The following is a 23,896-nucleotide window of genomic DNA, read 5'->3' on the forward strand; positions in this document are numbered from 1 at the left end:
ACTACCGCTAATTGTAGATTATGGCTAGGATAGTTCTTTTCGTGATCTTAAGTTGTGTTTAAGCATAGGAAATGACTTCCATTTTTCATAAGGACACATCCTAACCCAGTTCTTGAAGCATCACAATAAACAACTAACCATTGATTCCTTCAAGTAAAGTCAGCACAAGAGCGGAGGATAGTCTATCCTTCAACTCCTGAAAACTCTTTTTACGAGATTACGACCATAAGAATTTAACTTTTTTAGGTCAATGCTATCAACGGAGAGGAAATCAAAAAAACCCCTTCCACAAATAAACCCAAGAAACTTCTAATATCCAAAGGGATAAAGGTCTAGGACAACTCTTAACCACATTTGTCTTCTTAGGATCTACCTCAATACCCTTTCTAGAAACAATGTGACAAAGAAAAGCCACAAATCTTAACCAAAACTCGCACTTACTAAACTTTGCAAAAAATTGTTGGTTCTTCAGGACTTACAACACAATTCTTAAATGATAGGTATGTTCATCTTCACTCCTTGAATAGATCAGGTATCATCAATAAACACGATCATGAACAAGTCAAGGTATTGTTAAAACACAATATACATCAAATCCATGAATACAGCTAGAGCATTAGTGAACCCGAATGACATCACAAAAAACTCATAGCGACCATATTGAATAAGAAAAGCCAACTTTGGAATGTCGTCTTCCTTCACCCTCAATTGGTGATAACTCGAGCAGAGGTTGATCTTAGAAAAATAATTTTCTCCTTGAAGTTGATCAAACAAGTTATCTATCATTGGTAGAGGATACTTATTGTTAATAGTAAGCTTGTTCAACTGACAATAGTCGATGTACATGCAAAGTGAACTATCCTCTAACAAACAAATAATATTGGAGTACCCATTGAGAGATACTCGGTTGGATGAAACCATTATCCAACAAATCTTTCAACTACTCCTTCAATTCCTTAAGTTCTACCACAATCATTCCGTAATGGGGAATAAAGATAGAATGCACATTGGGTGAAGGTCAATGCCAAAGTCTATTTTCCTTTCAGGAGGAAAATAGGGTAGATCACTGGGAAGTCTCCGTATTAGCTTAAGCCTTCATGGCTTTGGCCAATACATGAAAAGTAGCCCTAAACTCCACATTAGTCACTTGTTCGACAAAAGGGTTTTCCCGAACTTGGGGAGCTTAAGGAGAAGCTTCTCATTCCATATTCTCATTTACATTCCTCCTATCATGTTTTTTCTCGAGGTGCCATATCCTTAAAAGTATCGGATAGGGATTAAAAGAAAGATATATAAAGTTATATCATATCAAATGACTTAAGACTAATGAAATAAGTAGAATTTCCTGATCAACTTATAACTTATTACTCATAAAAGTGGTGTGCTTCACACTCATTAACCAAGACTCTACTTGACGTGACTTGGAGACTCCCTAGGACATTTCTAATAGTAGTGCTTTGGATATCAAGTTTGTCATGATCCAAAGTATACCTTACTCATAAAAAGGCGTATAGGACGCCAAATTATCCTATACAAGCCACCTAACATACATCATATAAGATACAAGAATTTAAAGAGTTCATAAAAGGCATTTTTGAAAAATAAAGAGTTTGATAAAAGAAAAATACAAAAGTTTAACATAAGTCTCAAAGCCATCGATTACATCATAAGAAAGTGATTGGGACGTAATTCATTCATCACATACAAAATCTAAAATATAAAAAGATGAAAGCAATAAAAGACTCTCGATTTTTCGAACACGAGTACTCACTAATCTTTAATGCATATATGGGATCATTAGCCACGAGTATGCGGAATGGAAGCGTCTAACCCTACATTGGTAAAACAGTGTAGGCACAACTATGCATTAGTATATGAATATACTGGTATGATAGCAGTGCATAAGAGTTATGAAATCATGCTAAACAAGATTTTATACAACATGCAATGACAAAGGTTTATCATAAAATAACATGTTAGAAGACATAAGTCAAAATTATGGTCAATGCAAGCTAAAAATCTTTAAATTATATTTGAGATATTTCTAGAAGTAATCGTAGTTCATTATTGTGGGAAGTTTGCCTTTAACCGATATAGACCATGTGAGCTCTAACATGGAATTCATTGTCTATCACACACTGAAAAGATATGTCCTTACTTTCCAAGATACGAACCATAAATTTCTAGCTTAGGTGGATCCACTAGTTAATATCTATCTAAGACAAACGTATGGTGCCATGTAGTTATGAGATAGGGAGATTAGTACTAGAAACTAGGCCTCAACTACATGAGAGCTTCCATCTCGATATCCTCTTGGTGCAAAGCCAAAATCACACAACATAGTCATTAATATTATTCTTCTCATCATCCATGGAAAGTCACAATCAAGTAGTTGATCTAAGCTTACAATAGTTCCTTAATCTTGATTCATATTAGTTGAGAAAACCTTTCTACCTTATGAATCTTCTATGTGAGAAAATCCTTTCACATTCATGCTTGAATATTATATGAGAAATCCTTTCACATGCATATTTGAATATTATGTGAAAAATCATTTGACAAAAAAAAAATTGATGCTTTACTCTCGAAGAAATCTTAAATTATTTTCATCAATTTCATAAAGAAGTAGGCATATCTTCATAAATTCATCTTTCATAATTCAGAAGCTTCATTATTTGATCAAAATCTAGAAATCATAGATCATGCTTGATTAAAGTGAATTCAACTTAAAAACATGCAACTATCTCACTTTGTGTATAAAAATACATAAAACAATTAATTGAATCATGATTGAAAGGAACTCATGAGATAGAAGAAAACTCTAACTTCAATCAAAGAATTCTAACATATAAAATTGGAGAATTTAGAAACCCAATGAAGGCAGGAACTCCGTAGGTGAATACTATCATATCATAATGTCAAAAGCCTACAATTAATGGTGATTGGAGATTTGATATTGAACCCCTAGATTCTTTCTGCAAGATTTGGAGAGAGAAATGTTGGGAAAGAACTTCGATAATATTTTGAGAATTTAGGAGAATGGGTTTAATTGGTAAATTTAGGGCTTAAAATGTTTATATAAGGTTTGGTATAAAGGGTAAAATGACTTAGTATTGGATTAAATTTTGTAGGAAAAGATCCAGAATCCTTAAGTTAAAATTATCGAACCTCCACTAATGGTTCAGGCCTACGCTCCATAGGTGCTACTACGAACCGTCCCGGTCGACCATAGGCGAGGTTCAAAGACTTGAATTCGGACCTTCAAAAGAAGGGGCTCATGTTCGATTTGTAGGTCTACCTACTGCTCATACATGGTAGTCGTTAGTCCTAAAGAATTTACTTCATTTTCCTTCTCACCTACGGACGTCACCTATGGTATGTATGTTCACTTACCAACCGTAGGTGGGACCCGTTGGTCACACTTTCAACCTAAAATTGGATTTTTTTCATTTTTCTCATATTTGAGATGTTATAATTGTGGTTAGGGTTATGTATGAAAATTAATATTTGAATACGATACGTTATACATGATAAGATTGTAATGTATCATAAAGTTGAAATGAAGAAATTATACATCAATTTAGGAATAAAAAACAACAACTAAATACATTAAAAATATGAACCTCGGGTAAAGAAGGATGTCTAGTAATATGTTTTACTCACCTTTTTTGGAAGCTTTCTCAATGGGTAATTTAGAATTTGAAATGCATCCTTCATCGATTTTGAATCACAAACACGAGGGACAAGATCTTATGTTTGTTAAACTAACTGGGTAAGACCCAATATTAAATGATAGACCAGAATCCATATGTATTAGAAAAATAAAACAACAAAAAAATTAAAAATAAAAAATTTGATATGTTGAAAGCAAAAAAATGACGAAGAAATCATTATACACTTTGTCCTTTACTCTGTATCAACACTCGAGCTTTTTTCCACATTCAATAATGGTGTCACCCATGGATCTCAATCCAAATCCCTTACCATACCATCAACTTGATCTTTTTCTCTTCTTTTTTTTTAGCATTTTTCACAGCCGATTTCAAAATCTTCATCATCTTAATTAAGAACATGGTCTACATTAGATGAGACTAATTGCATATATTTCAATACTAAAAATGGATCATCATTCATATGTATCAGAAATTTGCAAATGAAAATAACAAAATTAAAAAAAATGGCGAACTAAAAATTGGAGAAGAAGAAGAGAGAAAATGACCAAACAAACCCCCAATCTATTAATCAATTCTCAACTAAACACTTATACTTTAGGAGAGTCCTATTATACCCTTGAACTATTTTGTAGTAGAATTATTTGTTCTCTAATGTTGAGTTGGCAAAGAAAGTGTAATTCACTTTCTCAAAGAGAGTGAGAGGCAAACATTCTTACTTTTCTTTTTTCATATTATTTTTTGATCTTTTAATGTTATTTATACTACAATTTACTTTTACTCTATTTTTCTTTTTTATTTTATTTTCTTTCTCTATTTCTTCAACACTCCACTAGATTTAGGTTGCCTAAAAAGGTGTGAAAATATCACACTAATAGTAATTATTACTAGTGACGCAATCTCCTCGTGATTTTTCTCAAAAAGAATAACTTTTTGCAACAAAAAAAGAATATAAGAACACAAGATTAAATTAAAAATCAACCCTTCCCCATAGGTAAGTATTCATAAGTTCAAGCACAAGAACATGGAATTAAGCAATATAGAGAAACCTAATTGAAACGACCTGTTTAGTGGTTTTGAGCAGCAAATTTTATTTCTTGAAAAACAGGCTGAGATGACGGAACCCACGACGGACCGTCATGGGCACGACGGACCGTCGAGGGGGTCTCGTTTCAAAACACTTAGAAATTCTGAAAAATGGGTCATGAAATCGGCTCTCTGAACTTCGTGACGAAATGGCAGGACGGACCGTCACAGGCGTGATGGGCCGTCACAGATTCTTCAATAAATTTCAGTCTCTGAACTCTGTGACGACCCAGCAGGACGGACCGTCGCAGGCACGACGGCCCGTCACAGGCTGCGTAATTCCAGGCTGGGTCGGATTTGTGTTAAGTAATTTAAGGGGCTTTTTTGGACTATTCCTGCTTTAATTATAAAGTTAGTGGGTTAATGTTAATAAGTCTAATTACTTGGGGGCTAAAAGAGGTAACCTTAAGTTAATTAGTGGGTTAATTCACCATTCTTTTATACTAAATTATATGCTAATTAGGGTAAAAGAAAGAGGGTTTGAATAAGAAAAAGAAAAGAACAGAAAGAGAGAGAGGAGATCGAACGAGAAAGAGGAGAAACGAGAAAACGAAAAAGGCTTGGGAAATTTCTTGCTTGATCAAAATTCTTCGGTGGAGGTAGGTTATGGTTTTTACACTATTCGTAGTAAACTCTTAATAGCGAATGATATGTATTGGGTAGTGTTGTAAACCCTTCTATATGCTTAATTGTGTGTTTGCATGTTGTGGTTATATAATTGTGATGAAATAAGCATGATGAAGCTATTGAATCTTAAATCTTGAAAAATAAACCCTAATCTACATTGTTAATGATGATGCCTTAGTGTAAAAGAAGGCTTGATGAACAAAAGTAGTGAGATTAGGGGATCGGGTGCCACGTTCCGGTACAACGATAGTATATGGATTGGGTGCCACGTTCCGGTACCAGGATAGTATATGAGGATTGGAGTGTCACGTTCCGACACCAGGATAGTATATGGATCGGGTGCCACGTTTCGGTACCATGATAGAATATGGATCGGGTGCCACGTTCCGGTACCAGGATAGAATGAGGATCGGAGTGTCACGTTCTGACACCAGGATAGTATATGAGGAGCGGAGTGTCACGTACCGATACGAGGGGAATAAAGATAATGAATCTTGAAAGATGATAATATATTCAATCTAATGAACCTAATTCCCAAATGAGTATGATGAGGAGGCGTGAGTCCTCATTGATGTGCTTGGTGTTGTAACCAAGGGTTATGGTAACTGTAAATGCTGCATGCTAAGGATATTAGTTGATTTTATGATGTTATCTGATATATACTGTTTTCTATTTTGATTTGGCCGATGATACCTACTCAGTACCCGTGTTTGTACTGACCCCTCTACTTTTATGTTTTCTTCTTTGCTATTTGTGGAGTGCAGCAAACGTGCCATCGTCTTCAACTCAACCGTAACTCTAGCCAGTCTTCATCACTCCGGATTTCAGGGCGAGCTAATGCTTCTAGCTTGGACTGGATCTTCCTCTTCATGTCTTGATGCCTTGAAGTTCTGGCATGGACTAGCTTTTTATGTATTTTAGCTTCTAGATACTCTTAGCTTTAGTAACTTGAAGTAGATGTTCTTGTGATGATGACTTCCAGATTTTGGGGATAATAATAGTTGTTGAGTTTTTAGAAGTTATTGAATTGGTTTATATTAATGAGTTTAAGTCTTCCGCATTACTTTCTGTTGATATTATATTAAAATGTTAAGGTTAAAATTGGTTGGTTCACTCACATAGGAGGGTAAGTGTGGGTGCCAGTCGCGGCCGATTTGGGTCGTGACAAACTTGGTATCAGAGCATTAGGTTCGTTGGTCTCATCACACAAGAACGAGTCTAGTAGAGTCTTAAGGAACGGTAGGGGGACGCCTTTACTTTTCTTTGAGAGGCTATAAGACTTTAGGAAAATTCCATTCTTTCTTTCTTTCTTTCGTGCTATTACTTGGGTCCAATTGGTATCTAGGTGATACAAATTGGTATCTGACCATCTTCACTCTATTTCGCAGATGGTTAGAACTAGAGCAACAACCGCGCCAACATCAACATCGGCAAGACAAGAAGCTTCTGAGCCAGCCACTGGGGCTGTAGCTCGAGGAAGAGAAGTGGCAAGAGGCCGTGGTAGAGGTCGTGGGAGGACGTCCTCTAGAGGAAGAGGATGAGCCCCTAGCCCATCTAATACTAGGGCGGTGACTCCTCCACCGACTGAAGAAGTAGCAAGTGAAGGGGAGGATGGGGAAAATGAACAAGTACAGAATGAGGAATTACCACCCCAACCTACCCCAGAGATGATCAATCAAGTTCTTGCTTATCTTAGCGGGCTATCTGATCAAGGCCAAGTGCCTCCAGTGTTTTCTGCACCAGCACCTCAGGCTCCGGAGGTACAACATGCGGCTACTATGGCTCCCCGCATGGATGCCTCATTGGAAATAGGCACGTTTCCTCGTCTGACTACAGGGCCGATAATGACAAATGATCAGCATGAACTTTTCAGTAAGTTCTGGAAATTGAAACCTCCAGTCTTCATTGGTGCTGAATCTGAGGATGCCTACGATTTTCTGGTTAACTGTCATGAGCTACTACACAAGATGGGTATAGTAGAACGGTTTGGTGTTGAGTTTGTGACTTATCAGTTTCAAGGGAACGCCAAAATGTGGTGGCGGTCACATGTTGAGTGCCAACCAATAGAGGCACCACCTATGACTTGGGCATCATTCTCTAGCTTGTTTATGGAGAAGTATATCCCCCGGACTTTGAGGGATAGGAAAAGAGATGATTTTTTGAGCTTAGAGCAAGGTAGGATGTCGGTTACTGTATATGAGGCTAAGTTTCGTGCATTATCCCGGTATGCCACCCAACTATGTTTCAGTCCACAAGAGCGGATTCACCGTTTTGTGAAGGGGTTGAGATCAGAGTTGCAGATTTCAGCCTTACAGGTAGCGGCTACAGCGAAATCTTTTCAAGAAGTGGTAGACTTCGTGATAGAGGTAGAGGGAGTGAAGCCAGATGACTTCACCATGGCAACTACATCAAAAAGGTTTCGAAAGGGAGGTGAGTTTAATGGTTCTTACTCTAGAGGACAGGGTTCAGGAGGTTACTCAGTCCGACCAATTCAGTCTTCACTACAGACTGTAGTTGGGGGTCCACCTCAGACCAGTCAACACTTCTCTGAGAGACCTATGCTTGAATCCAGAGACTGTTATGGATGTGGGGAGACTGGACACATTAAGAGGTATTGTCCAAAACAGAGTTACAGACCTCCAAATGTTAGAGGTAGAGGTAGTTATGGAAGAGGTCGTCATTTTGGAGGACGCGGTGGTCGAGGTAATGGTGGTCACCAAAACGGTCGGGGTGATGGGCAAACTGGAGCCACTATATCACAACATGGTAGGGGCAACGGACAGACAGGTGAGAGGGTCCATCGTTATGCTTTCCCCGGGCGGTCAGAAGCGGAGACATCAGATGCTGTTATCACAGGTAATCTTTTGGTTTGTGATTGTATGGCTTCTGTATTATTTGACCCTGGCTCTACATTTTCATATGTATCTTCCGCATTTGCTAATGGTCTTAATTTACATTGTGAATTGCTTGACATGCCTATTCGTGTTTCTACTCCGGTGGATGAGTCTGTGATAGTTGAAAAGGTGTATAGGTCTTGTCCTGTGACTTTTATGGAGAGCAATACTTATGTAGACTTGGTTATCTTAGAAATGGTCGACTTTGATGTAATTCTGGGTATGACTTGGCTTTCTCTGAATTTTGCGATCTTGGATTGTAATGCTAAAACTGTGACGTTAGCCAAGCCTGGGACAGATCCGTTAGTGTGGGAGGGTGACTACACTTCCAATCCGGTTCGTATCATCTCCTTTCTTCGTGCTAAGAAAATAGTTAGTAAGGGTTGTTTAGCGTTCTTGGCACATCTCAGGGATGATACTACCCAAGTACCTCCAATTGAGTCGGTCTCGATAGTTCATGAGTTTTTAGATGTGTTTCCCGTAGACCTTCTGGGTATGCCACCGGATAGAGACATCGACTTCTGCATTGATCTTGAACCGGGTACTCGCCCCATTTCTATACCCCCTTATAGAATGGCTCCCGCGGAGTTAAGAGAGTTAAAGGCACAACTTCAAGAGTTGCTAAGCAAAGGCTTTATTAGACCAAGTGCATCTCCTTGGGGTGCTCTGGTATTATTTGTGAAGAAAAAGAATGGGAGTTTTAGGATGTGCATAGACTACAGACAGTTGAACAAGGTAACTATTAAGAACAAGTATCCCATTCCTCGCATTGATGACTTGTTCGATCAGTTACAAGGTGCTTGTGTCTTCTCTAAGATTGACTTGAGGTCCGGTTATCATCAATTGAAGATACGGGCAACGGATGTGCCAAAGACTGCTTCTCGGACCAGGTATGGGCATTACGAATTTGTAGTGATGTCTTTTGGTCTTACGAATGCCCCTGCTGCTTTCATGAGCTTAATGAACAGGATTTTTAAGCCATATCTGGATCTCTTTGTGATAGTATTTATTGATGATATATTGGTATACTCAAAGAGCAAGAAGGAACATGAAGAGCATTTGAGAATGGTATTGGAAATGTTGAGGGAGAAAAAGCTTTATGCCAAATTCTCCAAGTGTGAGTTTTGGCTAGATGCAGTGTCCTTCTTGGGGCATGTGGTTTCGAAGGATGGGGTGATGGTAGATCCTTCTAAGATTGAGACTGTGAAGAATTGGGTAAGACCTACTAATGTCTCAGAAATAAGGAGCTTTGTTGGTTTAGCTAGCTATTACTGTCGATTTGTCAAGGGATTCTCTTCCATTGCTTCCCAATTGACGAACTTGACTAAGCAGAATGTTCCATTTGTATGGTCGGATGAATGTGAAGAAAGCTTTCAGAAGCTCAAGACCTTGTTGACTACTGCACCAATCCTTACCCTGCTAGTGGAAGGTAAGAATTTCATTGTCTATTGTGATGCATCCTATTCGAGTTTGGGTGCAGTGCTAATGCAAGAGAAGAACGTAATTGCTTATGCTTCGAGGCAATTAAAGGTGCACGAACGTAATTATTCGACCCATGATTTGGAATTGGCTGCGGTAGTGTTTGCCTTAAAGCAATGGAGACATTATTTATATGGGGTTAAGTGTGAAATCTACACGGATCATTGTAGCCTACAATACGTCTTTACTCAGAAAGATTTGAACTTGAGACAGAGGAGATGGATGGAACTACTGAAGGACTATGACATCACTATCTTGTATCATCCGGGAAAGGCTAATGTTGTGGCAGACGCCTTAAGTAGAAAGGCAGGGAGCATGGGAAGTCTGCCCACTTCATTCCGGTCAAGGTGACTTATAATGCAGAGAAATTGGCCAAAATCTATATCTCAGAAATTGTTCAATTGCATGGAGTTCCACTTTCCATTATATCAGATAGAGGTACACAGTTTACTTCTATGTTTTGGAAAACATTGCATGCGGAATTGGGTACTAGGTTGGACCTTAGTACTGCGTTCCATCCTCAGACCGATGGTCAGTCTGAGCGAACAATTCAAGTGTTGGAGGATATGCTTCGTGCATGTGTGATAGAATTTGGAGGACATTGGGATAGCTTCTTACCCTTAGCAGAGTTCTCCTACAACAATAGCTATCACTCAAGCATTGATATGGTCCCATTTGAGGCACTATATGGGAGAAGATGTAGGTCTCCCATTGGGTGGTTTGATGCATTTGAGGTTAGACCTTGGGGTACTGACCTTCTGAGAGAATCGTTAGATAAAGTGAAATTTATTTAAGAAAAGCTGTTAGCGGCGCAAAGTAGGCAAAAGGAATATGCAGATCGAAAGGTTAGAGACTTGGAGTTCATGGAGGGTGAACAAGTCTTGCTGAAGGTTTCACCCATGAAAGGGGTGATGCGTTTTGGAAAAAGGGGAAAATTAAGCCCAAGGTATATTGGTCCCTTTGAAATACTTAAGCGAGTAGGGGAGGTGGCTTATGAGTTAGCCTTGCCTCCAGGGCTGTCCGGAGTGCATCCGGTATTTCATGTGTCTATGTTGAAAAGATACCATGGGGATGGAAACTACATCATTCATTGGGATTCAGTGCTGCTTGATAAAAATTTGTCTTATGAGGAGGAGCCTGTGGCTATTTTAGATAGAGAAGTTCGCAAGTTGAGGTCAAGGGAGATTGCATCCATCAAAGGTCAATGGAAGAATCGACCCGTTGAAGAAGCCACTTGGGAGAAAGAGGCGGACAAGCAAGAAAGATACCCACATCTGTTTACAAATTCAGGTACTCCTTCTCGCCCTTGTTTTCCTTCTTGTGATCGTTCGGGGACGAACGATGGGTAAATTGGTATCTATTGTAACGACCTGTTTAGTCGTTTTGAGCAGCAGATTTTATTTCTTGAAAAATAGGCTGAGATAACGGAACCCGCGACGGACCGTCATGGGCACGACGGACCGTCGAGGGGGTCTCATTTCAAAACACTTAGAAATTCTGAAAAATGGATCCTGAAATCGACTCTCTGAACTTCGTGACGGAATGGCAGGACGGACCGTCACAGGCGTGAAGGGCCGTCACAGATTCTTCAGTAAATTTCAGTCTCTGAACTCTGTGACGACCCAGCAGGACGGACCATCGCAGGCACGACGGCCCGTCACAGGCTGCGTAATCCCAGGCTGGGTAGGATTTCTGTTAAGTAATTTAAGGGGCGTTTTGGACTATTCCTGCTTTAATTATAAAGTTAGTGGGTTAATATTAATAAGTCTAATTACTTGGGGGCTAAAAGAGGTAACCTTAAGTTAATTAGTGGGTTAATTCACCATTCTTTTATACTTAATTATATGCTAATTAGGGTAAAAGAAAGAGGGTTTGAATAAGAAAAAGAAAAGAACAGAAAGAGAGAGAGGGGATCGAACGAGAAAGAGGAGAAACGAGAAAACAAAAAAAGGCTTGGGAAATTTCTTGCTTGATCAAAATTCTTCGGTGGAGGTAGGTTATGGTTTCTACACTATTCGTAGTAAACTCTTAATAGCGAATGATATGTATTGGGTAGTGTTGTAAACCCTTCTATATGCTTAATTGTGTGTTTGCATGTTGTGGTTATATAATTGTGATGAAATAAGCATGATGAAGCTATTGAATCTTAAATCTTGAAAAAGAAACCCTAATCTACATTGTTAATGATGATGCCTTAGTGTAAAAGAAGGCTTGATGAACGAAAGTAGTGAGATTAGGGGATCGGGTGCCACGTTCCGGTACCAGGATAGTATATGGATCGGGTGCCACGTTCCGGTACCAGGATAGTATATGAGGATCGGAGTGTCACGTTCCGACACCAGGATAGTATATGGATCAGGTGCCACGTTCCGGTACCAGGATAGAATATGGATCGGGTGCCACGTTCCGGTACCAGGATAGAATGAGGATCGGAGTGTCACGTTCCGACACTAGGATAGTATATGAGGAGCGGAGTGTCACGTACCGACACGAGGGGAATAAAGATAATGAATCTTGAAAGATGATAATATATTCAATCTAATGAACCTAATTTCCAAATGAGTATGATGAGGAGGCGTGAGTCCTCATTGATGTGCTTGGTGTTGTAACCAAGGGTTATGGTAACTGTAAATGATGCATGCTAAGGATATTAGTTGATTTTATGATGTTATCTGATATATACTGTTTTCTATTTTGATTTGGCCGATGATACCTACTCAGTACCCGTGTTTGTACTGACCCCCCTACTTTTATGTTTTCTTCTTTGCTATTTGTGGAGTGCAGCAAACGTGCCATCGTCTTCAACTCAACCGCAACTCTAGCCAGTCTTCATCACTCCAGATTTCAGGGTGAGCTAATGCTTCTAGCTTGGACTGGATCTTCCTCTTCATGTCTTGATGCCTTGAAGTTCCGGCATGGACTAGCTTTTTATGTATTTTAGCTTCTAGATACTCTTAGCTTTAGTAATTTGAAGTAGATGTTCTTGTGATGATGACTTCCAGATTTTGGGGATAATAATAGTTGTTGAGTTTTTAGAAGTTATTGAATTGGTTTTTATTAATGAGTTTAAGTCTTCCGCATTACTTTCTGTTGATATTATATTGAAATGTTAAGGTTTAAATTGGTTGGTTTGCTCACATAGGAGGGTAAGTGTGGGTGCCAGTCGCGGCCGATTTGGGTCGTGACACTAATTAAGCAAATAAAACTAACAGAGCATCAAGGTCAAAAATAGTATCTTTTATAACTAAATTTTTATTAGTTCAACTACAACAAGACACAAATTGAAGAAACTCAAGTTCGAATCAGATCCAAAAGTTGATTACTATAAAAGTATATCAACACAAATTTTTAACATGAACAACCCAAATGAAATTTCTCGTTTTAGATGATTGTACGTCAAGTCACTTTACTCAAGCTTTGAAGGTTCGAACTATCAAGGATTTCACTAATTAAATTCAGATCTCATTGAACTTTTTTTAGTCTTCTCAAACTCTGGCAATATTTTCACTAGAGAAAATCCATTAAATACCAAACCTAGATATTCAAGATTGGCTATGTAATTATTTTTATCGGAAAAAAAGTTTATATTCATATATAAGATCTACAACTCCGTCAAAATTTCTATTGGCGATGGATATCTATGATAAAATTATTTCTCCAAATAAAGATATTGAAGTTTTTGAAGTCGATGACTATCCGATGGTATGAAATCCAAAAATTATTTTTAAAAATGCTCCAAATATTACATGTTGAAATAGTTGTATAAGAAAATAGGCAGCTTAGATTAAGAAATTAAATTTTTTGAGGTTACAACTGAAACTTGGATTTGATCTTCAATGGAAGAAAATTTTTAGTAGAAGAAAAGGAAAGAGAAAGGAAAAAGGAAAGAAGAAACCAGCTGAGAGTAAAAGAAAAATATAGAAGGGAAATCGAATAAATAAAAAGAATAATAATATTTTTATATGGAAAAGTACCATATAATTGTGTGGCACCGCGCGTTCAACACACCACCACAAATCTGGGTATAGTATTTTAAGGGGCAATATATTCCATTTTAAAAATGTCTAGGGGGGTAATAGGGCCCCCATTAAATATAAGTGTGTGGTTGAGAATTGACTAATAGATTAGGGGATCTTTTGACTATTTTCTCAAGAAGAAGAAGAAATACTTATTAAGTAAGTTGAAATTAATTGACTAGAGAGAGAAGAGATTTGAAACTCAAAAATGAATCGATGGAGGTGATTTATGTGATTGTTTGAGTTAAAATAGGAAGAGAAATTGTGGAGTTAGATTGGAAAACTAATGTATCCAAAAAAAATGAGAAGTTTTGAGGAAAAAAAGAATTTTAATAAGTTTTCATGATAGGAGGGAATAATAGAAAATATGATTAAAAAGAATGTGTAGTAAGGTAATTTGCACTCTTACATCATATTTCAGTTTATTGCTTCCCTGAATAGGTTGTCAAACTGACCACCTCACATTTTAAAATTTATTGAACAACATATATAATTGTTGTCCTAACATCTCTCTCATTGACTTTCGATGTTATTTTGCTATTTCATTTGGTAAAATACCAAAATATATGTTTTTAGTATTAATTATCTATACATACTAATCATATATCAACTTTAAGTATATTTATTATTTGAGAAAAGTAATATTACAAAATTACTTACTTCAAAATACGATTTTTAATCAAGTATGTATTATATTTCATTTTGTCAACTCAAGGTCATTTACAATTTATTTACTATTATTAGTCTATTTTATTAATAAATTAAATGACTAGTTGATGTTACTATGATTACTTTATTTTATTCATAAATGATTACTTTGACGTTTTTTTATTCAATCAAATTTATCAAAGAACATTTATATGTCTAACTTATGTTGCTCTTTTGTTTAGAAAGTCACACAAGTCTAGTATGGGCAGTCTTAAATTTTATGTTGCACATACAAAATTGACTAATTTGCTAATGCAACAAACATTGCTTGTTTTGTTTGTTTTGTTCCTCATTTTGAAGCCCTTAACAGATACTTTTTAAACACTTAGATGTGAGCATTGGCGGAGCCAAAATTTTTATGCAAAGAGTTAGAAAAACAGGACGCGAGAGGAGGAGTAGTGTTACATCACTTCCAAACTCTTGTATCTTCAAAAATTGTGCCCAATTGTGTCATGATAGTTCCATCAGTAGATATGGAACATGTTTTCACTCAAGAGAGAGCTTCAAATAGTAATATCGCGGATAGTTATGTTTTCTAATGGGGTAAATCGACATCTCTCCTAAGAAATAAAGAAGTGAAAGTACAAAAATAAAAAACAAAAGTAATGATAGACATCATAGTTATGATGATACAGTGTTTAAGGAGTTCATTCCAAAACAAATAGAAATGAGAGTCAACAAAAAGTAGTGTATGACCAACAAAGTAGTGTATGACCATAAGTCATGAACAAAATTTTGATATTAGAGGCATCAACCTGATGTTGTAACAACTGAATTTTGAGGAATAAACTTGAGTACGAATGGATCGATATATCACTTTAACTCTTTCTGGCACATCACTTTCTAATTCTCAATACTTGACTTGGTTTCTTATCTTATCATCTCCCATTTAGGTCTGAAGTTGTTACTTTAAAGCTTTGGATGACAATGACCGGAATGGGACCATCGGACCGGAACGAATCGGTGTGTCCGATCAGAACGGGACGAGTTGACCGGTACCGGGATGAACCGGATCGGAATCACCGGGATGGATACTCGATTCCGTCTGGTCCCACTATATACCGGGATGGAATTGAAACGGATTGAAATGAAACAGGATGAGATAAACGGGATAACACATCTAGTTATTTCAAAAAATAATTTTTTTGAATTACGAAAATATAAATATTTTTTTATCTTTCTAAGTTTAAATTAATATTTTTTAAATTTATAATGTAATTGTTTACTTAAGTTATTTTAAAGATACTTTTTATAAAAATTTTACTTATTAAGTTTGTAAGTTAAGTCTACTTAAGTTTTCAAGATTTAAATCTTTTGAAGTTTATAAGTTATTGCTTATTATTTATTAATATGTTATAATTTATAAGTAATACTTATAATTTGTAATTTAAATAATTAAATTTATACTTTTAAAAAATTAAATAAAAATAAGGATACAATAATTACACAAATTAAAAAAATATCAATTTAATTTAATTAAATTTGTATCATAAATTACAATTTCAATTCACAACTACTAGTAGAGTGCATAGCTTGCACAACCACCTTCTACGAAGGGTTCTGTTTCAACTAAATCACGAATGTAATACTAATAGGGGATAGCTGGGTTACTTGGTTAGTATTTATTATTTGCTATAAAAATTAAATTATAATTTATAAATATATAATATAAATTAATTAATTAAAATCGGACCAGACAGGAGTGAAATCGAAATAAATGAGAATAAATCGGTACCGGTACACCGATATAAAACATCGGTTTCATTTCATTTTGTGTTCCGATTCGGGATGTCCCATTCCTTCTCGTAGGCAATCGAACCGGGATGAACTGGAATGGTACATGTACATCCCGTTCCTAGCCTTAGGATCTATCCTTCATTACTAAGCTAGCCTATATTTGTTTTACTTACTCGAAAAATGTTAATCTTATTGTTACTGAACTCTCCAAGCGCATGCACAAATATTCCTTCTAAGTCTTCTTTCTGAGATACTTTTCATTATATCTTCGGACTTCAATAAAAGATTTTCTATAATTGGTATCCGCATTTCTTATAAAGTCGTTTAATCTAACTCTTAAGGGAAAAATAATGCTTGCATCAGCCTATTCCATATTGAAAGCTCAAATATACTGTGTCGGCATACTTGAAAAATCATAAACTTAATAAGAACCTCATCTGATTATATACAATTTTGTGCACACCTCTCAATGCTCTTGCTAAGACTTAGTTACACTTAATTGCTCTCACCTAAGAGTAATAATACAACACTTGTACCACTCATATTTATCAAGAAGTTGCAACTTATCATGACACTCATCTCATACTAGGAAATTTTTCATCCTTAGAAAAAATAAAAATAACGATCTCAGACTAGGAAGTGTTTATCCTAGAAGAAAAATAAAAAAACATCTCTAAGTAGGAACTGACTATCCTAGGAGAAAATAAAAAATAGCATCTCAAACTAGTAAATGTTTATTCGAGAAGAAAATAAAAAATAATGTCTCAGACTAGATAGTGTTTATCCTAACAGAAAATAACTAAATCTCATTATGCAAGAGGGTCTTGTTAATCCCAGTATATGTGTGTGTGTGTGTGTGTGTGTGTGTGTATATATATATATATATATATATATATATTTAACTTGATATAGTTATATAAATAATTTATATAACTTGCTTAAAATAATTTTAATCGATGATAAAATAATAGTAATAAATAAATATATTCTTCTCAATAAATTATCTAATAATATATATGTTACATGAAGTTTTAGAATTATACATAAAAAGAGAAATAAGTAAATTAGACAATTCAAAAATATTTTTACAATCCAGAAACAAAAAACAACATCATGAAATTGAAAAGTCTAAAGACCCAAATGAAATAAAATAACATGCTTCAAAATTGTTGAAAATTTTGTTCTTGAAATGCTTGCTCACTAGTTGCATTCCTTATGAATGAGGCCTTTTGAAAAAAAAATAAGTGTGATTGACATTGAATTTAACATGTTAACTGGTCCATTAATATGTTCATTAGGGTGTTTAAAAAGTGCGAAAAAATTAAATTATGTTGAAAATATGATATATGAACACATCCCAAAAGTGATGCATTCACCAAGTAATAATGAATTTAAATTTTGTCTTATAATTAGTTTACAAAAGTAAGGCTATTATGTAGGGAATTAATGAAATAAAGTTCTTAATGTTTAAAGAAACTACATTGTTGGCCTTCCTAGTCAGAGATTTATATCAGAGTGTGTAGCATTTTTAGGATACAAATAAGAAATAAAAGAGCGAAAAATTCATTGATAAAATACATGAGAGGAGAGAGAATTGTGGAGTGAATGAAATGAAGAATGATTAGTGTCTATTTATTTGTGTCATAAACTTAGTTCTACAAGAATCTTATAATTTATTATTTCTAGAAAAATCATGTAACTTGTGGAGGAAGTTTAGCCACTTGAAAAAATATTTGTGATAAATTTAAAAATAGAATTTGTAAAATTTTAAATGAAATATATATGAAATGACTATAATACCCTTCATTGTCCTCAATTTCACATTTCTATAAAAACATAAAATAATAATAGAATAGAAATATATACTTGTGTAGTATCATTGACTAATAAGTAGATTATGAACAAGAAAATTTAACGATATTACACCCACACCCACACACACAAGTATCAATATAACGACTATATGTTATAATTAATTTAAGTTTATGAGATATTTGCTTAATTTCTTCAAAATTTTATGAAGAATTGAGATCATTTTAATAATTTATGATGTATTTATGTTTATGAGCAAAAAAATATAAATCAAAAATTTAAATTATATATTCAAACAAAAATTCAACTTTACATCATATGATTTCAAATCATTATTTCAGCTATACAACCAAATAACCTTATCAGTTATTTTGTAACGACTCATTACGCTTAGTGTGGTTAATGAAAAGTTGAAATTCATCAAATCATAATTTCATAATTTCATGTCCCATGTTCGAAATGAGAGTAGCTACACATGACATTAACCCCACCCGATCCTATCCCAAAAGAAAAAAAGATGAAAAAGTATACGTGTCAGACCTCCACATTTTTCAATTTGAAGCATTCTCATGAAAAGTGTACCTACACCATAAAGCACCAAACAGCTCTCTCTCCTATTCCTATTCCTATTCCTTATCCCTCTCCCTCTGCTTCCTACAATTTCTACTCTCACAGTAAGTAACCCCTTCTCATTCTCACGCTCACTCTAGGGTTTTCCACATGCCACTGCATACAGCCCAACAATGCTTCAACAAAGGAGATGACGTAGAAGTGCTAAAAACCAACCCTTTTACCATCTGGTTACCCTCTATCGTAATCCGATCAACCCCATGTAAGAAAACCAGAAATGGTCAAATTTACGTTGAGTTCCAGACCCTTTCCGCCGAGGAACCTTCTGGAAGCCGGAGGGAGTACGTAAACGCCGGTGATGTACGTCCTGCACCTCCACCGGAGCTTCACAGGTACTTCAAGGTTGGTGACAATGTCGAAGTTCTTTACGAACAAAAAGGGTGGAGAAAAGGGAAGGTGACTGATATATTGAAGAATTCTATGTATTTCGTTTCACTTGATGGTGTAGAGGAAGAAATTGTTAAAGCGGAACAATGGGATTTAAGGGTTTATCGAGTCTGGGATGATGGTTCTTGGCTTCCTCCTCTTGACTTCCAACAAATGCCCCAGGTAAAATATACATTACTTTAGTCCAATTTGGTCAAATTTAAGAGTAGCATGCAAATTTGGGGAGAAAAAGTACTATATAGACTTCATTGCATGTTGGTTTTAGGAGTTTATATACATATACTGAAATCAAAATGGGGATTAATAGACTGCTTTATGTTTAAGTTGGCTGCTTACCTTCTTTTTCTCCCAAAGTTTTATCTCTTATAAAATGGGAGCTGTGGATGGTCTAAGCTAACAAATGTGTATATTCCAGATGAATGTGCAGTAGAAAAATTGATTCTTATCGGTTTACTAAAATCCCTTGTTGGTCTGTTATTACTGTTTTATTCCTTGATGCATGAATTTCCCAAGGATTACGTTGTACGAACTCGAGAGAGATGTGTAGCTGACAATTCTACTGGTATTTTTGTTTTCAATTGAATTTGGAAAGCCTTGCATTTTGATCCGAATTTTAATTGATAGTTCAATGAAAATCTCTTGATTGTTTGACAGTATAGCAAGAGGAAAAATTGTCAATTTGGCAGAAATATTGCAATTCTAATGGCTGTAGTTAAGGCATGGCAGTTTTTTTTCTCTTACATTCCTTGACTATTCTTTGTTCCGAGGACGATGCTATTGGTGAAATATATATGAAATGAATCAAATCATTCACTTTTGTTATTTGATTATGCATATGTTAGTGAATCTTTAACCATCAAATATAGTTGATATTTCTTTCAAGATTTATGTGCCAGGGGAAATTGAATTGACATATCTACCTGTAAATTTCTCTTCTTGTCTTCGTATATTTAAAGTCTTCCTCCTATTACACTTTTTTGTTAACAAATAAACAAAAGATGTGTAGTTGAGAATGCATTCCTTCTAATTACGCTTATTTGGCATTTGCTTATATAATTATACAGGAAGTTGTATCAGACCATGCATTACATTTTATAGGGTACTTAGCTGAATATTCACTTGGTGGAGTATACTTTTCCTGTATACTACCAAGTTAAAATTCATTTGATGTATCGTAGTCTAAAGTTTATCTCCTTTTTCATGTATACTACCTAGTTAAAATTATTGTGATGCAGAAACTTATCAAAAACACAAAATTATTGCATGCAGAAAAACAGACCAGAGGTAGAGCTGAAGTCAAGAGGGGTCAAACTCAGGATAATGTGTAGCCGGTCTTGGAAGGATGTATTTAGCGAAGGGATGTCTGTGGAGGTGAAACGTGATATAGAAGGTTGCTATGGTTCATGGCATACTGCAGCTATTGTTGAATCTGTTGGCTATGACAAGTTTTTGGTTGAATACGAGAAACTGAAAACCGTGAACGGAACTCAATTTCTCAAAGAAGAGGTTGATGCTTCATACATCAGACCTTGTCCACCTGAAATACGATCATTTCATCAATATGAACATCATGATAGAGTAGATGCTTGGTTGAATGATGGATGGTGGGAAGGTCATATAACAGAAGTTCTTGGTGGTTTAAAGTATACAGTTTGTTTGATGAACACAGAGGATGAATTTGTGTTTGAGCATTCTATGCTAAGGCCTCGTCAAGAATGGGTCAGAGAGAAATGGCTTACTGCCAGAGAGGTATGTTCCTGTAATCTCTTCCTCGTACTTGTTGGCTTTTTGCCTCGAGCCTTCATAACAATCTTCTTTTTCTTTGTACATCCTCCTCTGTTCCCTCAATTTCTTTAAGTTTGATAGAAGTTCATCTGACATGACACTGAAGTCAAAGGAGCTGAAAATCAGGATAAAGTGTAGTGGAAGGACATCGAAGCCAAAGTTCAGCAAAGGGATGAGGGAGAAGTGAGAAGTGATGAAGAAGGATACCAGGGCTCCTGGTACACTGCAGTAATTGTTGATTCCATTTGTGAGCATAAGTTTTTGGTGGAATACCTGACACTACGAACTGAAGACGAATCTGAGCCCCTTAAAGAAAAGGCACATGCTTCTGACATTAGGCCCTGCCCTCCTATAATTCAAAGAATTGACAGATTTAAAATGGTTGAAGAAGTTGACGCATGGTATAATGAGGGATGGTGGGTTGGTCTTATATGCAAAATCCTTGACGGCTTAAAGTACATGGTTTATTTTTGGACGACAAATGAGGAGCTGGTGTTTGACCATTTCACTTTGAGACCCCATCAAGAGTGGATAGATGGGAAATGGGTCATTGCATTCATGGTATGACAACCTTCTTCTTTGAAAATTACTATTTGATTTATTCTTCAAAAGCTTTATGGTTGAGATTATTTGGTACTTCATACCTATGTGATTCACCTGACATGCAGAAAAAATCTAAACTCCAACTGAAGCCCAAACTGAACTTAAAGAGACGGAAGGGTGGAGTAGCCAGTCATACAAATTTTTGTGTTGGAGCAAAGGTGGAGGTGAGGAGTGATGAAGAAGGTTACCAGGGTTCATGGTACCCTGCTACGATTGTGAGACCTCTAGGAAATAGGAAGTATTTGCTACAATACCAGACTCTAGAAACTGATGATGAAACTGACCTTCTGACTGAAGAAGTAGATGCTCTTTTTATAAGGCCTTCTCCCCCAGTAATCCAACAAGCTGATCAATTCAGGCCACTTGATGAAGTTGATGCTTGGCATAATGGTGGATGGTGGGCTGGTCAAGTGTGCAAAGTCCTCATAGGTTCAAATTATATGGTCTACTTTCGAACAACAAATGAGATCTTGGAATTTCAGCATTCTGATTTGAGGCCCCGTCAAAACTGGCTAGATGGAGAATGGATTGCTGCTAAAAGGGTATGATGTGATTCTTGTTTCTTTTCAAGTAGCTAACTTACTTTGTGATGTTATTAACATAGAGCTGCTGATTTGGTGATCTTGCTCGAGACTTTGGTCTAGTGGTAAGAGTACAATATGTGATGTCTGTTAGGTGCAGACAAAAGGCGAGGCTGTATAGGGGTGGGATTTTTTGGTTATACAGTAACAGAAAGAGCTACTGATTAATGGTCTCTGTTATATTTGGACATAATGACTCCCAAATTGTTTTTTTGTTTACCTGTGATCGTATGGTTTTGCTTCTCCGCCTACTGTTTTACTGCATTTAACAAAGTAAGAAATTATGAAGGAAATTCTTGACGTTGCAATCTTTTCAATTTCATTCTTAAAACTGTTGGATATCTTGATCTAGAATACTTGTCCAGAATGTGTTGGTTTGCAGGGTCGGTATATTCATGATCAGGACAAAGCATGATGATATTTACAGACTTGAACAAGCTCCTCGAAGATCTTGCACTTTTCTCGTTCATAAAAACATCAAATTGTGCAGCGAAACATCCCCAAGTTGCCTGACTTGTACATATAGTTTTACGTTATCATTCGACATGTACATGAATAGTATGATCGACAAACTTGGAAGAGCTAAACTTTCCTTTTGTTACTATTATGGCTTCTTAAATACAATACAAGCCTATTTTTTTTTTTTTTTTGTCAAAATCAACTACCACAAGGCTTATTGCAAAATCTATGTTTCTGGAAAATACATATTTCCAAGCTTACACCTTTTCTTTTTTTTTTCCTACACCAGCTCCTGATTCTTGTCTTGGGGGGAAACAAATATAGGCCTTATTTATTTGCATGTAATTGGTTAACACTTAAATGAAGACTTCTAATCTTAATCATTGGGGATATTAGTCAAAAAAAATTCTTGGATTGAATTGTAATAATTCATTTTATTTTTTACTATTAACAAAACAAAAGCCTTTCGCATAAGAGCACCGTTTGTAAACCCAGCTGTTTTATCTACTTTAGTCGCTCTCCATATCTATGAAGTATTCGGACAAAATTCGAGAGAATGCGCAGGTATTCAGAAAATTACTGCAGCCACTTAACAGATGTAGAAATTTGTATGGACTCTTAATTAAGTGATCATGTATTTATTTTTCACACAATATATTCAAATAACTATAAATCTACTACTCACGACAACATCTGTTTGTAAATTAAATCAAAAGAAAATCTGCAATTGGATTCTTGATAAATAGCGCAGGCTTAATGTTATTACTGTTATGAAAAAAATTAAAATAAAATTACATACTAATATCAATAATTACTTTAATAAAAGATATTTTTTGTTAATCACATAATTTTTATATAAGAAAAGCTATAAAAAACATTTAGATTTAATATGAAAATCATTAAGAAATCAATATACGTGAACTTCATAAAGTTAAATATTAAAATTAAATTTCATAAAGAAAAAGAGAAGGTAATATTGGGTAGTATTAGAACAACTAAAATGAAAATTATGATAATTTTTTTTAATTTGAGATTTTTTTAGTATAATTTATATATATTTATGTAAACTTGAAATTTGACCGTTCTTTTCTGCTTCTTTGTAATTTCTTAATTATATTCTTAGTATAATTTTTCGGCAATGAGTAAATCAGATTGCTATTAATAGTTATTATTTATGACTATATAGTTAATCAATACTATTATTAATCATTATCCACAATTACCAGTAATTATCCTAGTCATCACACAATCATCACATGTTTTAATTATTTTTATTGTACAATATGAGATTAATTTAGTATTTGTATTAATAACGTTTTAATAATGAAACTTTAAATAAAAAATAAAGAATAATCAATATATATAGCTCAAAATCCATTAGTCTCCATCTCTTGATGTTATCATTTCATCCTATATCCAAG

At 35.5% G+C, this 23,896-nt stretch overlaps 2 protein-coding genes across 2 annotated transcripts; both read left to right on the forward strand.

Annotated features, from left to right (window-relative positions):
• The first annotated feature begins 18,602 nt into the window (after positions 1-18,602).
• On the forward strand, positions 18,603-21,393 carry LOC101259666 (protein AGENET DOMAIN (AGD)-CONTAINING P1-like). Its single transcript, XM_004229052.5, has 3 exons — positions 18,603-19,209; positions 20,317-20,796; positions 20,906-21,393. The coding sequence occupies exons 1-3, from the start codon at positions 18,751-18,753 to the stop codon at positions 21,017-21,019; spliced, it is 1,053 nt and encodes a 350-aa protein (XP_004229100.2). The 5' UTR covers positions 18,603-18,750; the 3' UTR covers positions 21,020-21,393.
• On the forward strand, positions 21,069-22,659 carry LOC101259364 (protein AGENET DOMAIN (AGD)-CONTAINING P1-like). Its single transcript, XM_010320920.4, has 3 exons — positions 21,069-21,393; positions 21,501-21,977; positions 22,399-22,659. The coding sequence occupies exons 1-3, from the start codon at positions 21,211-21,213 to the stop codon at positions 22,429-22,431; spliced, it is 693 nt and encodes a 230-aa protein (XP_010319222.1). The 5' UTR covers positions 21,069-21,210; the 3' UTR covers positions 22,432-22,659.
• Positions 22,660-23,896: the final 1,237 nt, after the last annotated feature.

Source organism: Solanum lycopersicum, chromosome 1 (genome assembly GCF_036512215.1).
Source record: "Solanum lycopersicum chromosome 1, SLM_r2.1".
In the NCBI taxonomy this organism is placed as follows: domain Eukaryota; kingdom Viridiplantae; phylum Streptophyta; class Magnoliopsida; order Solanales; family Solanaceae; genus Solanum; species Solanum lycopersicum.

What these genes read in the sequence shown, in the direction of transcription:
- LOC101259666 (XM_004229052.5), top strand. Translation starts at nt 18,751, where the DNA reads ATGCCACTGCATACAGCCCAACAATGCTTCAACAAAGGAGATGACGTA. An exon ending in ACTTCCAACAAATGCCCCAG is followed by an intron (nt 19,210 to 20,316) that starts GTAAAATATACA and finishes TATTGCATGCAG; the next exon opens with AAAAACAGACCAGAGGTAGA. An exon ending in AATGGCTTACTGCCAGAGAG is followed by an intron (nt 20,797 to 20,905) that starts GTATGTTCCTGT and finishes AATTTCTTTAAG; the next exon opens with TTTGATAGAAGTTCATCTGA.
- LOC101259364 (XM_010320920.4), top strand. Translation starts at nt 21,211, where the DNA reads ATGGTTGAAGAAGTTGACGCATGGTATAATGAGGGATGGTGGGTTGGT. An exon ending in AATGGGTCATTGCATTCATG is followed by an intron (nt 21,394 to 21,500) that starts GTATGACAACCT and finishes CCTGACATGCAG; the next exon opens with AAAAAATCTAAACTCCAACT. An exon ending in AATGGATTGCTGCTAAAAGG is followed by an intron (nt 21,978 to 22,398) that starts GTATGATGTGAT and finishes GTTGGTTTGCAG; the next exon opens with GGTCGGTATATTCATGATCA.